This window comes from Indicator indicator, chromosome 8, assembly GCF_027791375.1.
Source record: "Indicator indicator isolate 239-I01 chromosome 8, UM_Iind_1.1, whole genome shotgun sequence".
Taxonomy (NCBI): Eukaryota; Metazoa; Chordata; class Aves; order Piciformes; family Indicatoridae; genus Indicator; species Indicator indicator.
The window spans coordinates 24,822,219-24,835,311 of NC_072017.1; the positions used below are offsets into that span (position 1 = coordinate 24,822,219).

General features: G+C 49.8%; 1 protein-coding gene across 1 annotated transcript; it reads left to right on the plus strand.

The window, feature by feature from the left end:
* The first annotated feature begins 8,715 nt into the window (after window positions 1–8,715).
* On the plus strand, window positions 8,716–12,343 carry PPP1R3B (protein phosphatase 1 regulatory subunit 3B). Its single transcript, XM_054383194.1, has 2 exons — window positions 8,716–8,729; window positions 11,452–12,343. The coding sequence occupies exons 1-2, from the start codon at window positions 8,716–8,718 to the stop codon at window positions 12,341–12,343; spliced, it is 906 nt and encodes a 301-aa protein (XP_054239169.1).
* The last annotated feature ends 750 nt before the right edge of the window (window positions 12,344–13,093 follow it).

Genomic DNA, 13,093 nt, shown 5'->3' on the forward strand with positions numbered 1-13,093 from the left:
CTGGTCGCTGAAACAGAAACTGGGTCACAATCCAGTAAGAGCAAAACTCATCTGTTATAGGAAAGGCAAACCATGAAGCAGCCTTCCAGTCACTGCTCCAGTTTTTGGAGCTGAAACCTGACTTAGCATCTACACTGGCTTTGGCTCAGATCACAGAATCACAGAATGGTAGGGGTTGGAAAGGACGTCTGGAGATTATCTAGTTCAACCCCCTTGCTAACACAGGTTCACCTAGATCAGCTTGCACAGGAACATATCTAAGCGGGTTTTGAAAGTCTCCAGAGAGGGTAACTCCAGCCTCTCTGGGCAGCCTGGTCCAGTGCTCTGTCACCCTCAAAATAAAGAAGTTTGTCCTTAAGTTTAAGTGGAACCTCCTGTGTTCTAGTTTGTACCCATTGCCCCTTGTCCTGTCATTGGCTGCCACTGAGAAGAGCCCAGACCCATCCTCATGATATCTACGCTTTATATACTTCTGTGTATTTATAAGATCCTTTCTCAGTCTTCTCCTTTCCAGGCAAAAAAGCCCTAGATCTCTCAGCTTCTCCTCAGAAGAGAGATGCGTCTCTCCCCTAGTCATCTTCATGTCCCTCTGTTGGACTTTCTCCAGTAGTCCCCTGTCCCTCTTGAGCTGGGGAGCCCAGAACTGGGCACAACACTCCAGGTGTGTCCTCAACAAGGAAGAGCAGAGGGGCAGGAGAACCTCCCTCAGCCTGCTGGACACACTCTTCTTAATACACACCAGAATACCACTGACCTTCTTGGCTAGGCAGGCACATGCCTGCCTCATGGTGAGCTTGCTCTTCACCAGCACTCCCAGGTGATCCTCTGCTGAGCTGCTTTCCAGCATATCAGTCTGGCCATGAGGATGATCCACAAGGAGAGGCTTGAGCATCTCTCCTATGGATGTTCCCTAAACCAGGCCAGCACAGTAGTAAACCATGATGAGAATGCTATGGCTAGTTATGACTCCAAAACCTCAACCACGGAAGAAAAGGCTGAGCCTGGGGAACTTGAAAGCATAGGAGGGAGAGCTGTGCCCCACTACAGGGTCTGGGACATCCTGGAGGGAGGCCACACAAAGCTGTGCAGTTCCTTGGGTCCTGCCCTGGTAGCCAAGTTTGATGACCTCTTGGATGACATTCTGACAGCTATGCTTTTTCATTTGTAGCACAGAGCATATGCTGCACAATTCAAAGGGCTGACTGTCACTCAAGGAAGCAATAACAGACACAGCTGGCAAGCAGCTGGACTGAGCAAAGCATGTGTGGCTTGGCAGGCAGGGCCATTCCTTATCACCTAGGGGTTCCATGAAGGCCAGCTCAAGCTCTGGTGACTACCCAGGAGAATAACTCCTCTCCTCTTGCAGCTCTATGTAGGGCAGGCAAAGCATGGTTTCCACAGTGCCTTTGGTGTCACTCACCCCATGCGAGTCTCCTAATGAGTGAAATGTGACACTGAGTGTGTGGGGCAGGTGTCACCTCCTTGCATACCAAGCCCCACTGCCCCAGCCCATGTGTCCATATGAGGCATTCCCCAGCTGCCCTTATCACTATTTCAGGACCACTTGAATTCCTAACTCTTGTCAGGCTTTTTCTAGTCTTGTGAGCCCTTGAGCTCAAATGCCACTAGGCCACATCTGGGCCCTTCCCGGCCCATGGGCTGAGCCAGATGCACAGACACTGGGGTGCCAGCTTTGATGTGGAAGACACATCAATGATAAACTGGTATTTGGCTCAGAGGATCACAGAAATCACACACTCTCAGGTTGCTACTTCTCATCGCCCTGATTATTGTCAAGCAGAGATTCATTTCACTTGCCACAGGGCAGGGAATTTTGAGTTTTATACCAGTGATGCTCACCAGTGTCCTTGCTGCAGGTCCCAACTCTCCCTGTACAGCCAATGCTGCCTGGGTTCTCTAGCTGAAGCATATGGCTAAGGAAGTGTCAGCTCAGGATAGCCCACCACTACCTGTCCCCACAGGTGATTTCAAGATATTTGCAAATCCTAGAAGCATTTCTACATGGGATCCCTTGGGTAGGGAAGAGGAGTTGGCAGCCTTGCTCTTTGCTTTGCAACTGCCCCTCTGCCCATAGGATTTTGCCTTCTGTGAAGATTTATAGGGAGAAATTCCAATGTATCTATGACACTGAGCAAGTGTTTTTCTGATTCCTTAAAGTCCAGTGTGGTCCATCCCCCCCTTACCCTGTCTAGTAGGGAGCTATGACAGATGCCTGAGGAAGAGAAGAGCTGGACAGCTCACTAGCTCTGTGGCTGCCACTGGGCTATGGCCTGTCACCATTTTTCTCACACCAGAGACCAGACTATTGACAGTGTTCTGAGTACAGCCTTAACAGTGCCTGGTGGTGAGGAACACAGCCTTGATGAAGATTTAACAGCCTCAGACTTCAGAATGACACAGAAAGGGCAGTCAGAGTTGGAGTGCAGCAAAATTCCTTTGACATATCACAACCACACCATCCAATCACGAGGTGATAGCACACCAATGAGTGGACTGCAAAATAGAGGAAGTCCACTCAGTGCACAGGATGCCTTCTTGCACAGATAAGAAATGCTGGGGCCAGCAGCGCTATGATAGGCAGTGGTCACAGCTGTGACAGACTGTCCACCGCCAGCATCCATACCAGATGGGGTCATTGCCTGCTTTGCAGTGTTGGTGTCAAGCATCTTCCCTTCCTCGAGCAGCTGCCTCCAGTCCTTTATTTAGAGATTTATTTCAAACATATTATTTAACTTTAGAAATCTCTACAGTCTAGTCTGCACGTAAGTCACAATTTTCAATTTATGCTTTATATTTTCTATTACAAATGGTACACTGTAGTTATGTGCAAGCATATTTATTGCCATATAATAGATAAATATGTATTTTCATATTTACAGGTGTCTAATGAAACATATGCCCTGCTCCCATTACCCAGAATACAGGGCAGCAATGAGCCAGGAGCACTAACGAACTTGGCCTCCAGCTGACAGAGAGCTGAGGCCAAGAGCAGTCAAGCACTGACAGAGGGAGCCAGCTCCATGATCAAAGCCTCTGGGTTAACCAGGGGCCACTGATTGCTGTTTATAGCTGCCTTAGCTCACATTTAAGTGGAGGCTTAAAAAAGCTCAGAGGCAGTTTGTGTGCCAGGGTAGCTCTGTCCTGCACGTGCGGCACATGGCTCCTTGTACAAGAATGGTGGAAAGTCTCAGGTGTGCCACTGCATAGACTGGATCCAGCCCTGGCTGTCAGGGAGGCCACAAACAGTTTGGGTTAATCTATTAATCACATAGTACCTGTTTAGTTGATTTGATTGAGCTAACTCTACCTACCTTTTGCAAATCTCTTACCTGAGCAAATGCCATCACAAACACAACTCTAGTGACTGTGGGACTGAGGGCTACAAAGGTTGTCCCAAAGCTGTCAAACAGCTCAAACCCAGCTCACAGCAGCAATGACCAGACCAGCATTAGGCCTTGTAAGGATACCCAGGGAGGATTTAATCAGCAATGACCTTGAAGAAAGGGAATTTGAAAGACTAAACTCAAAGTCATTTCCACATCATGCAATCAAAGACAGCTGAGACAATTGGCAACATTTGAGGTGGGTCAACCCTCTGTGGGGCAGCCAGCCTAGAGCGACAGCCATCCTCTGAAACGTGATAGCATGTTCCTGTCTGTGAGCCATGCTGCTGATGTCATCCAAAGCACTCTTTGAGTCTTAGATGATAGGGTTACAGCAACCAGCTTCAGAAAACACAATGTTTGGTCTTGGGGCAGACAATCAACCTCCTTCTTTTGCTATAATTTTTCCAAGACTTCATTGATGGGAATGAAATCTTGCATGAAGCAAAGTCTTAGAGTAGTTCTCTGAAGAGATCATAGATGTTGAGAAAGGAGGGGGAACCCTTCTCTTCTTGGAGGGGCTTGTCCACTGCTGGGTCTCAGTCTCTGGGGAAGAGGTTGCCTTAACTTAGTACATTGCATATAGTGTCTCAACTCTAGCACTGCTATAACATTTTTGAGAAGGATGTTGTATGCCCGGCCCAAGACTTACCTCTTTGTTGTTTCTGCCTGAAATTTGGTTGCTCTGCTGTTGTTTCGTCTCCCTGAACTGCCCTTTAGGTTCTTCCTTCACTAGAAGCTGTGGGTAGGAGCTTTCCTTAAGGCTTTTGTAGTAGTTTATTTGCATCCATTCTCTCCCCTATAACCTCCATTTTTTGGCAAGGATTTTCATGGTCTGTCTTGCTGGGCATTTTTGTTATTAAGAACCAAAAGTTTTATATGACCTGGTCTTTTTCCACAACACTCAGCACCACGACAGGCTTTGCGCCTGGCCCCACACTCCCTTCTCTGTGCATGTTGGGCTGGAAGGGAAGCTGCCCTGGTCTTCGGCAGGGCAGAGTACACATTTCTCGGGGTGCTTGACCATGAGTGCATATGAGATCCAAAGGGAGCCACGCCAAGGTAAATATCCCGCCTCAGGCCTGCAGCCAGCGTGTTGAAGTTACTCCTCATTTATGAAGAGAGCCAAGAGAAGCAATGTGGCCCCTGCCTTGGATCCCAGCTCCCCAAAGCACAAGAGCCTTAACTGAAAGCAGGATTTCCTTTGGTACTGGGGCACATTGAATGCTCTTTGCTTAATTTCCTAAGATGGCCACAGGAGTTTGAGACCTATGGAAAAAAAACCAAGTCCAACAGGACTACTCAAGTCTTTCCTTTGATGGAGCTGTGTTTGCTGTGACCCTACAGGAGCTGAAGAGGCCTGTGACCAGGAGAAAGTCCCAAGCAACACACATCAGAGCTCAGCTACATCTAAGACCAAGTTCATAGCGAACTAGAGAGAAGCCATATTTCATATAGATTTCTGTCATGTTATCCTTCTCGCTTTAATGATCACTGCTTTTTCCACCACTCCAAGAACAGCCCCATGACATGTGCTATATAGCTGGCCAAGGGGTTGTCAGTGCTGGCTGGACAGCTGGAGCAGACACTGCACTGGCCAGAAGAGCACCCCAGCCAAGCCCCACTCTGCTTTTGCTGCGTGAGGATGCTCACCGGGTCTCTCCCCATGACCTGGTCATTCTCACAAAACTTAAAATGAGGTCTATGAGCTTCCCACCCCCTTGTCAAGTGTGACTGAAACCACCAGTATGTCTAGAAGGGATAAAGGAGGACTGACAGCTAGACAGAAACCCAGCTCAGCCTCCTTTCTGGAGGATGGCATCTCGTGCTGCCAACTGCCACCACTTTTGGGGTACTACACTGGCCTGGCTGCCTCTCCCATCATGCCTCAGTGCTGCCAAAATAGCATCTTCTGTTTCAGTCAGGCTTTCCTCCTTAACCACATGCCCTCTATGACAAATACGACTCCAAAATTAGTTTCTCCCTTTGCATTTTGATATGAAGCAACATCTGATTAAAATTACATCACAGTTACCCTCACAGCCTTGTTGCAGGCAGGCAGGCTTAAAAAAAACCCTCTGCTTGGTGCAAACATTGTGGCCTGGAATAAAGTCATCAGCGTTTTCTCAGTACTGACAATTTCAAAACTGCTGGAAAACACCAATTTTGCAACAGCATCAGGTGCATCACCATGGCAGGTACCATCTGCCTCTGTGGGCTGCTGCAACAAGCCAAGGGCATGTGGCACCTTCCCTGCTACCATGAGGACTTTCAGAAGCCAGAGGTGGAGACCTCCCCACAACCATGGTTTTGGGAGTACCTGGACTGGCTGGGGCTGCAGTCAGGTGTGGAGGTATAGGAGACTGGAGTTCACATGCACATTGGCAGTGATGGGGGATGGCAGCTGGAGTGGTAGGAAGAAGAATGTAGCAGGAGGGGGCTGCTGATTTGGGGTGGGTCATAAGGTGTGGGATGGGCTACTCCATAGCAGCAGCCTTAGCATGGCTCCCTGAGCAGGGCTGTTAGATCAGCTCCTTCACTGGTTTACAACACTCACCCTTGAGCCTTGGCCACACAGCCTGCTGCAGTGTGGACATGTTGCACAACACCTCTGGCCCAGCTGGGGCTGCCCAGCAGCTGGCTGCTGGGAGCCCAAGATGTCGCAGTATCCTGCTGGTTCCCCAACAGGGAGGAGAAGATGTTCCATCCATCCTTGCCTCTAACAAGGCACCAGAGAAGATGGTAAGACAAGGAAGGTTCCCCAAAGACCTACTCAAGTCTGGTGGTAGAGGTGACACTTGAAGGACTGCAGCAGGGGAAGAAGAGATGTCACACAGGAGGGACAGAAAAGCTCTGACTCCTCTCCCTCATCAAGCCAGTGGGGCTGCACCCCAGAAGTCCTAGAGTAAAACCCCTATCCAGAGCAAGAAAGAACCCCAGGTGAGTCCTGATGGGAAAGTGGGACTCTCCTTCCAGAGCCATCTGTCATAGATGGGACTGGTTCTGCATTATTATCCCAGGAACAAACACTCTCAGATCTTCTTTGCTTTGCCAGGGAGCAAGCTCTTCCTCGTTGCTCAGCAAGGTAGGAGGGGTGGAAAGCTGTGAGGAAATCACAAAGACCACTGTGCAAGGGCCTAGCACATAACTAAATATAGCCACTATCTTAGGTCCTCGTAGATAACAGCTTATGTCCACAGCCTGCCACAATGCCCTGCTCCAATTCCTACCTGCCTTTGCTTTGCAAGCAAACACCAGGCAGCAGTTGTGAAACACCCTGCCCCACTCATGGCAAACAGGACTTGGGTTGCAGGGCAGAAATGCACCCTAAGCCACCTCACATGCATTTCCTCCCTGGCACTGGAGGATGGCTGGCCAAAACCCACACAGCTCGGAGGCTAACCAACATCTTGGCACCACTGTGATGTTGAACAGCCAGCAATGTGCAGGAGAAACCTGCACCAGAGTGAACAGACAAGCATAAGTCATACTGGGGCTTCTTGGGTTTTACACTCATCCCATTAAATTCACCACTTCCAGTCTGGTGTTCCAAGCTCAGTGATGTCGATCCAGACTGCTGCAGTGGCACTGCATGGAGGAGGCAGCAGTGGAGAAAGCCAGTGAGCCATGACCACCTCATCAGGTCTCTGTCTATTGCTCTGTGGCAATGGCTCCCCTCATTCTCTCTGCAAACCCTGTCACCAAGTAGCATATGCTGAAATCCCACCATACCCTCAGCACATGAAATACTGCTGTAAGTCTGCAAGACTCCTGCAGCAGGTACATCTTTCAGTTCTCCCTTCCTAACCTCAAATCCTGTCATTACCTTTATCTAAAAAAGGTTTATCAAACAAACAAACAAAAAAAAAAGTGATTTTTTTTTCCCCTCAACAAAACCATTTTGGCTTGCAGAGTAGCAAGTTTATGAAATGGCAACTTCCAGCAGGAAGTCTCTGGCTTTAACAATAGCTGTGTGTGTTTCCACAAAGTAATTGAAAACAAATGTTGTCACTTCAATCCTGCTTTTATGCTCTGTAAAGGAAAAGATGAGAAAGCAGCAATACTCGCAGCAGTTAGAGGCCAGATGTGGCACAAAAAGGCAAATGCCATTAACCCCACTGTTAGCAAAGGGAGAAGGTAGATGCAACATTCCCACCTTGCAGTAGGCTTTACAGCCTCCACTGCTTGCCCACAGAGGTTGCATTTGTCTCCAAAGCTGCTTCCCTGCCAGTGCAGCCAGCCCCCTGAACACTTTTCACAGTATTGAGGAAACCGGGCATTGCACTGGAGCAGACTTGGGAGCAGCCCTGGGGAGCAGAGACAGGAATTGGTGGCAGTAGGGCAGCTGAGAAGACCCCTTGGCTCAGGTGGCCTCACAAAGCAGTAGGGGTCTGTGCCAGAGCATCAGCTCACCTGGCAGATGTTTCCAGAGTTCCAGAAACACCCTTGCAGTTTTGCACATATGCCCAGTCAGGGGTTCCTGTGGGGTGGGTCTGTGTGCCAGCTGGACCCCACAGGTGTTTTTTCCTCTCGTGAGTCACCTCCACGAGAAAGTTGGCTTTTTTTCCACTTCACACCATAAATATTGTGTGGAAAGAGGACGCTGGAATATCCTCTGGAGATTTCTACCCAGTGCCAGCACAGACCCACAGCCTGGAGCTGTGCTCAAAAGACGTGGATGTGTGAGTAACCCTGCTCCCGACCTGCCCCTGGGCACCCAAACACCCTGGGCCATTTCAGCCAAGAAACCAGTGCCCCAGAAAGGGGTTTGTGACTCCTGTACTTTTAGCCCTTATCTGCTGCTTTGTGGATGTTCACCGATTCACAGAATGGATCGTAAAAATTAAGATCATCGAGTCCAACTGTTAACCCGGCACTGCGAAGTTCACAAAGCCCCACTCTGCCCTTCTATAGACAGGCAGGGCCGGCACGGTGCTGTCAGCAGGACAGAGAGGGACTGAGAGCATCCCAGGCCTGACACGGAACCAAAACAAGCTAGCGCTGCTCGGGGAAAGGCAGTGGGGGCTGCTTTAGCAGAATTCCTCGGACGCCGGCTAGCGCTACCGCGCTGACCCGAGGCGCCGGCCCCTCGGGAGCCCACGGGCCATCCACCCCGGCCCGCGACTCCTCCCGCCACAGCCCCCTACCCGTCGCGTGCCGGCCGCCCGGTTGCCTATTGGTCTCCCGCCGCGCCGGGAGCGCGCTCATTGGCTGCAGCGTGGGCCGGGCGGTGCGGGCGGGCGGCCTTAAGGCGTCGGGTCCAACACTGCGCCGGTGGCTGCGGAGTGCTGGTGGTGCTGGGACCGGCCTCATGCACTGCAGCAGGTATGGCCCTGTGGCGCTCGCGTCCCCCTCTCCGCTGCTTGTGCTGCCTTTTGTCTTTCCGAGTGCCCACCGTGCCCTTCGGCGTGGGCCCGCAGTCCCCCTCGGGTGCGCTTCTCGCTGCGGTTCTGCTAGTGAGTTGGGAGGCGGAACCCGCTATGCTGGGCTCCTTCGGGTCATCCGGGAGCCGTAGCCCCGGAGCGGCGGGACATCCCGCTGCCGGGCTCGCCGAGGGTGCTCTGGAGCCCCGGTAGGGCTAGGTTTGCAGCGCTGCTTTCACTTGCAGAAGGGCCGGGCTGCCGCGGGGTTAATGCGTGACCCAAAGCTCGGGGAGATACCTGTGCGGGCTGAGCTGTGCCCGCGGAACGTCCCGGCTGTCCCGAACCGGACACGAGGAGAGGGCAGAAAGGCCGAGCGCTGCTTCACCCAGCAACGTGTCATGTCTGAAAACCGCTGGCTTCTCTGCTAGTGCGCATGGAGCCCTCTGCAAGAAGGTTACCTGTTTAAAAGCAGGGCTGGAAGCAGAATGGAATGCAGTTTAAGGGGTTTTATGAATATAGGTGTGAATAAACTCTTTTCCTCTGACCTGCTTCTCCTTCCTAGAAGTGAAGGAGGGAAGAGTGAGCAGTGACTGGAGAGGGTAAAGCTGTGGGAAAATGCCCCTGTACCTTCGTGGGGCTGCCAGCCTTGCACCACTTGCTTCCTGCAGCTCCCTTTGTATTCTGAGCTTTCAAAACTATTTCCCTGCTCCCACCCTCAAAGCATCTGAAGTTCAAAACAGCCAGCACAAACCCAGAAGCCCTTCCTCTGTGGCTAGTAGCAGGCTCTTGAGTGAAGAGATGTTGGAGGTATCAGATGAGCTGAAGAAATTTGTAAAAGGACATAGTTCAGCCTAATAAAAGGTATGAAAAGCTCTTACTGTAGCTCTTAACTTAGAGAAAATCTCCAAGTAATGCAGATCAGGCTGGGTATTTCACATTGCTTTAATCTAAAAAAAAGATGAATAATCAAGGCTTACTATGAAACCTGAGTTCTCAGCAGTTATGGGAATTCAGCTGAATAAATTTCCTTGGGAAAAGATGCAATGCAGATGAAAGTGGCCCAAGTAAGAGAAGCAGTGGATGCTGCATTAATTTAGAGAAGGAAATGACCTATATGAAGTGTGTGAATACTTGGCAAAACCAGGTATAGAAAAGCAGAACAGCGTTAGCAGACAGGTGGATCTGCTGTCTGTCTTGTACTGCTGCCCTTGAGCTGGAAGGTTGAAGGCAGCAGCGCAGGAGTTATCTGGTGGGTGTGTTGGGAAGCCAGCCTGGGCACATGTGTGTAAACAGATGCTTTTGCTGAATGGATGCTGCTCAGAGCTGTTCTGTTGGTGTTTCAGGGTGGGGAGTTAAAGCACTGAATTGGAGAGCGTAGCTCTCACTTTTCCTTGGCACAGGGGCAGAACCAAGTACTGGACCTGGCTGTGTGTGGCTCTGTCAGCTGGAGCTCTGCCATGTCACATGGCTAGCTGCCCTTCTACCACTACTGTCTTACCCTGCTCTGCATGGTGGGAGCGGCTTTGGAGCCTAGACTGCAGCCAGACAGGGGATTTTTGTTAACCTGTGTTTAAGGTCAGCTGCAAGATAGTTGACTTAAGGGGGATGTGTGCAATAAATCTGTCCAGCAGTTTATCCAAAGCCAGGCCAGAGGGATTTTGCCAAAAGCACCTAAGCCTAACCTCAGTTTAACATCAGGAGTGGTACAATGTTCTGGGAGGTCTCTGGCTTTTGAGGCAACTCCAGGGCTGCATCTGGGAAGGTGCCAAAGTAGGAGCTCCCACATTTTAGGTGCACAGAGCAGGACATTGCTGCATCCTTGGAAGAATGGACTGGGTAGTGGAGGAGGAGAGGCTGTGGTGCAGGAGCACAAGGCCTGTGAATACATGAGGTGCAAACTCAAAGAGAGAAAGCCTGCTGGGTCATCTGGGCTGGTATCTGTTTTAAAGTGCACTAAAGGGAAGAAGGAGGCTTCTCTGTAGGTGTGGAGTAATGTCAGTGAAGTCTCTACCCTGCTGCTCTCTCAGGCTGTTGCCATCTTTACAATATGTCTTACAACCATTTTAGATGGAGCAGTTCTTAGAGGCAGTGATGAGGAAAGTGTGTATGCAAATGAGTGCTTTTTTAGCCTCTGAAAATACCAGACATTTGGGGGTTTGAAAGGTGAGGTCAGTTTTATACAGGAGCTTTTGAAAAACTTGTCCTATCTGTTCCTAGAAAAACAACTGATGCCTTAGAGTATCTCCTGGAAAGAGGAGAGCACAGCAAGAATATGCCTTTATGCAGCACTGGAATCTGATAATCTTGGTTTTGTGGACATTAAAAGGACTGAGCCATGGGCTTTGTTTTGGGTCAAGAACACTCTGGATCCTGTGATTGCTAGCCTATTAGGCCAGTGCCTGCATATGTCTTCAAATGGTCCCTGTAGCAATTGGAAGAGGTTTTGAAGGGCACAAGGGGCTTTGGTCCTGCCACTTCTGCTGTAGCATGTTTCTTACTGTGTCTGTAGATCACACGATGCATGTACCTGCCTTTAAGGCTGCAGGACTTGTGGGGTTGATGGAAGCGGGTTTCTTTGGGATAGTTGGGAGTAAGTGGTAGAGCAGGTTTCTTTGGGATGGCAATTGTCTGAGAAAGTCATTAAAATGCTTTTCTAACGTCAACTGATCCTTCTTATCTTCCAGAGTATTAGACTACTTTCCTCACAAACAAGCAATGGCTGTGGATGTGGCGATGCAGCTGTACCTATGCTCCTCACCCTTGCGGAGAGAGAAGTGTGCCTGCAAAATTGCTCCAAAGCCAAGCAAGCCATTGCGACCCTGCATCCAGCTAAGTAGCAAGGCTGCGGTGAGCGGACCAGAAGAGGCAGCAAACTCCTTCACACACAGCAAAGTGAAGAAGAGAGTGTCGTTTGCAGACAGCAGAGGCTTTGCTCTGACGATGGTGAAGGTGTTCTCAGAGTTTGACGATCCGCTAGATATTCCATTCAACATTACTGAGCTGATAGACAACATCGTGGGCCTGACAACAGTGGACAAGGACAGCTTTGTCCTGGATTTTGCTCAGCCCTCTGCGGACTATCTGGACTTCAGAAACCGTCTCCAGGCAGACTGTGTCTGTCTTGAAAACTGCATGCTAAAAGATCGATCCATTGTGGGAACAGTGAAGGTGAAGAACCTTGCTTTTGAAAAGACAGTGAAGATCAGGATGACATTTGACACCTGGAAAAGCTTTATAGACTACCCGTGCCAGTATGTCAAGGATACGTATGGGGGGTCAGATCGGGACACGTTTTCCTTTGACATCAGCTTGCCTGAGGGGATTCAATCCCATGAAAAAGTTGAGTTTGCCATCTCATTTGAGTGCAGTGGGAAGGTGTACTGGGACAGCAACAGGGGCACAAATTACAGGATCATACGATCAGAACTGAAGTCTGCCCAGGAAGCTCTCCGTCCACTTCAGGGCCCTGACTTTGGCAGTGCCTTTGACCAGTTTGGGAGTCCTCGGTGCTCCTATGGCCTCTTTCCTGAGTGGCCCAGCTATTCAGGCTATGAGAAGCTAGGGCCTTACTACTGACCCAAGGACACAGTCCTGACTGACAAACTGTTGTTGGCGTGTCTACAGGCCTGGGAGCGGGTCTGAATGTGAGATGTACAGAATGGTGGAAGAAGTATGGCTCTGTGTAGCTCTGCATAAGCCTCCCAACAAAACCAGATGTGCAGCCATCTGCTGGCAGTGGGTTTATAGTGAGAGAAGCATCTCTGGCATAAAGGGTCTAGCCCAATTCAGATAACTGGCTTTCTACATGCTGAAAGGACCGGGAGCTCATGTCTCAGTGCTGCTACTCCTTCCTGTTCTATATAGCTGCTAGTCTCCAGGCAAACACTGCAGTGTTTATATAGTCTGTCCAAACTACGCAGTGGTGACTGCTTTGTATTGTTTGCCTAGAGTTTTTTCAAAATATGTTCTATCATTAGGTTTTTACTGGGCTATACTTCAGCTGCAGGATTCTCCTTGCAAAGCTGGCCCATGCCTTGTTGCAAAATAGAGTGGGTGGCTTGTGGGGAATGGAGTCTTCTGCTAGCATGTGTCCTTGTAGTGTGAGGTCCTTCCTACTGGAAGCTGAAAGAGTGTTTTGTAAATGAAAATGCAACTGTGATGGCAGGAGATGTGGCCCTACAGCCTTCCATATTAGGAGACGTATGTGTCTGTAGGAGAGGATCTGATACGCTTAGTCACCAGTTGTTTTATCAGCTGATCTTGAAAAACTCACTATACCCTTGGTGTTACCAAAAATAGAGATAGATGTAGCTGTGAGGTGCTTGT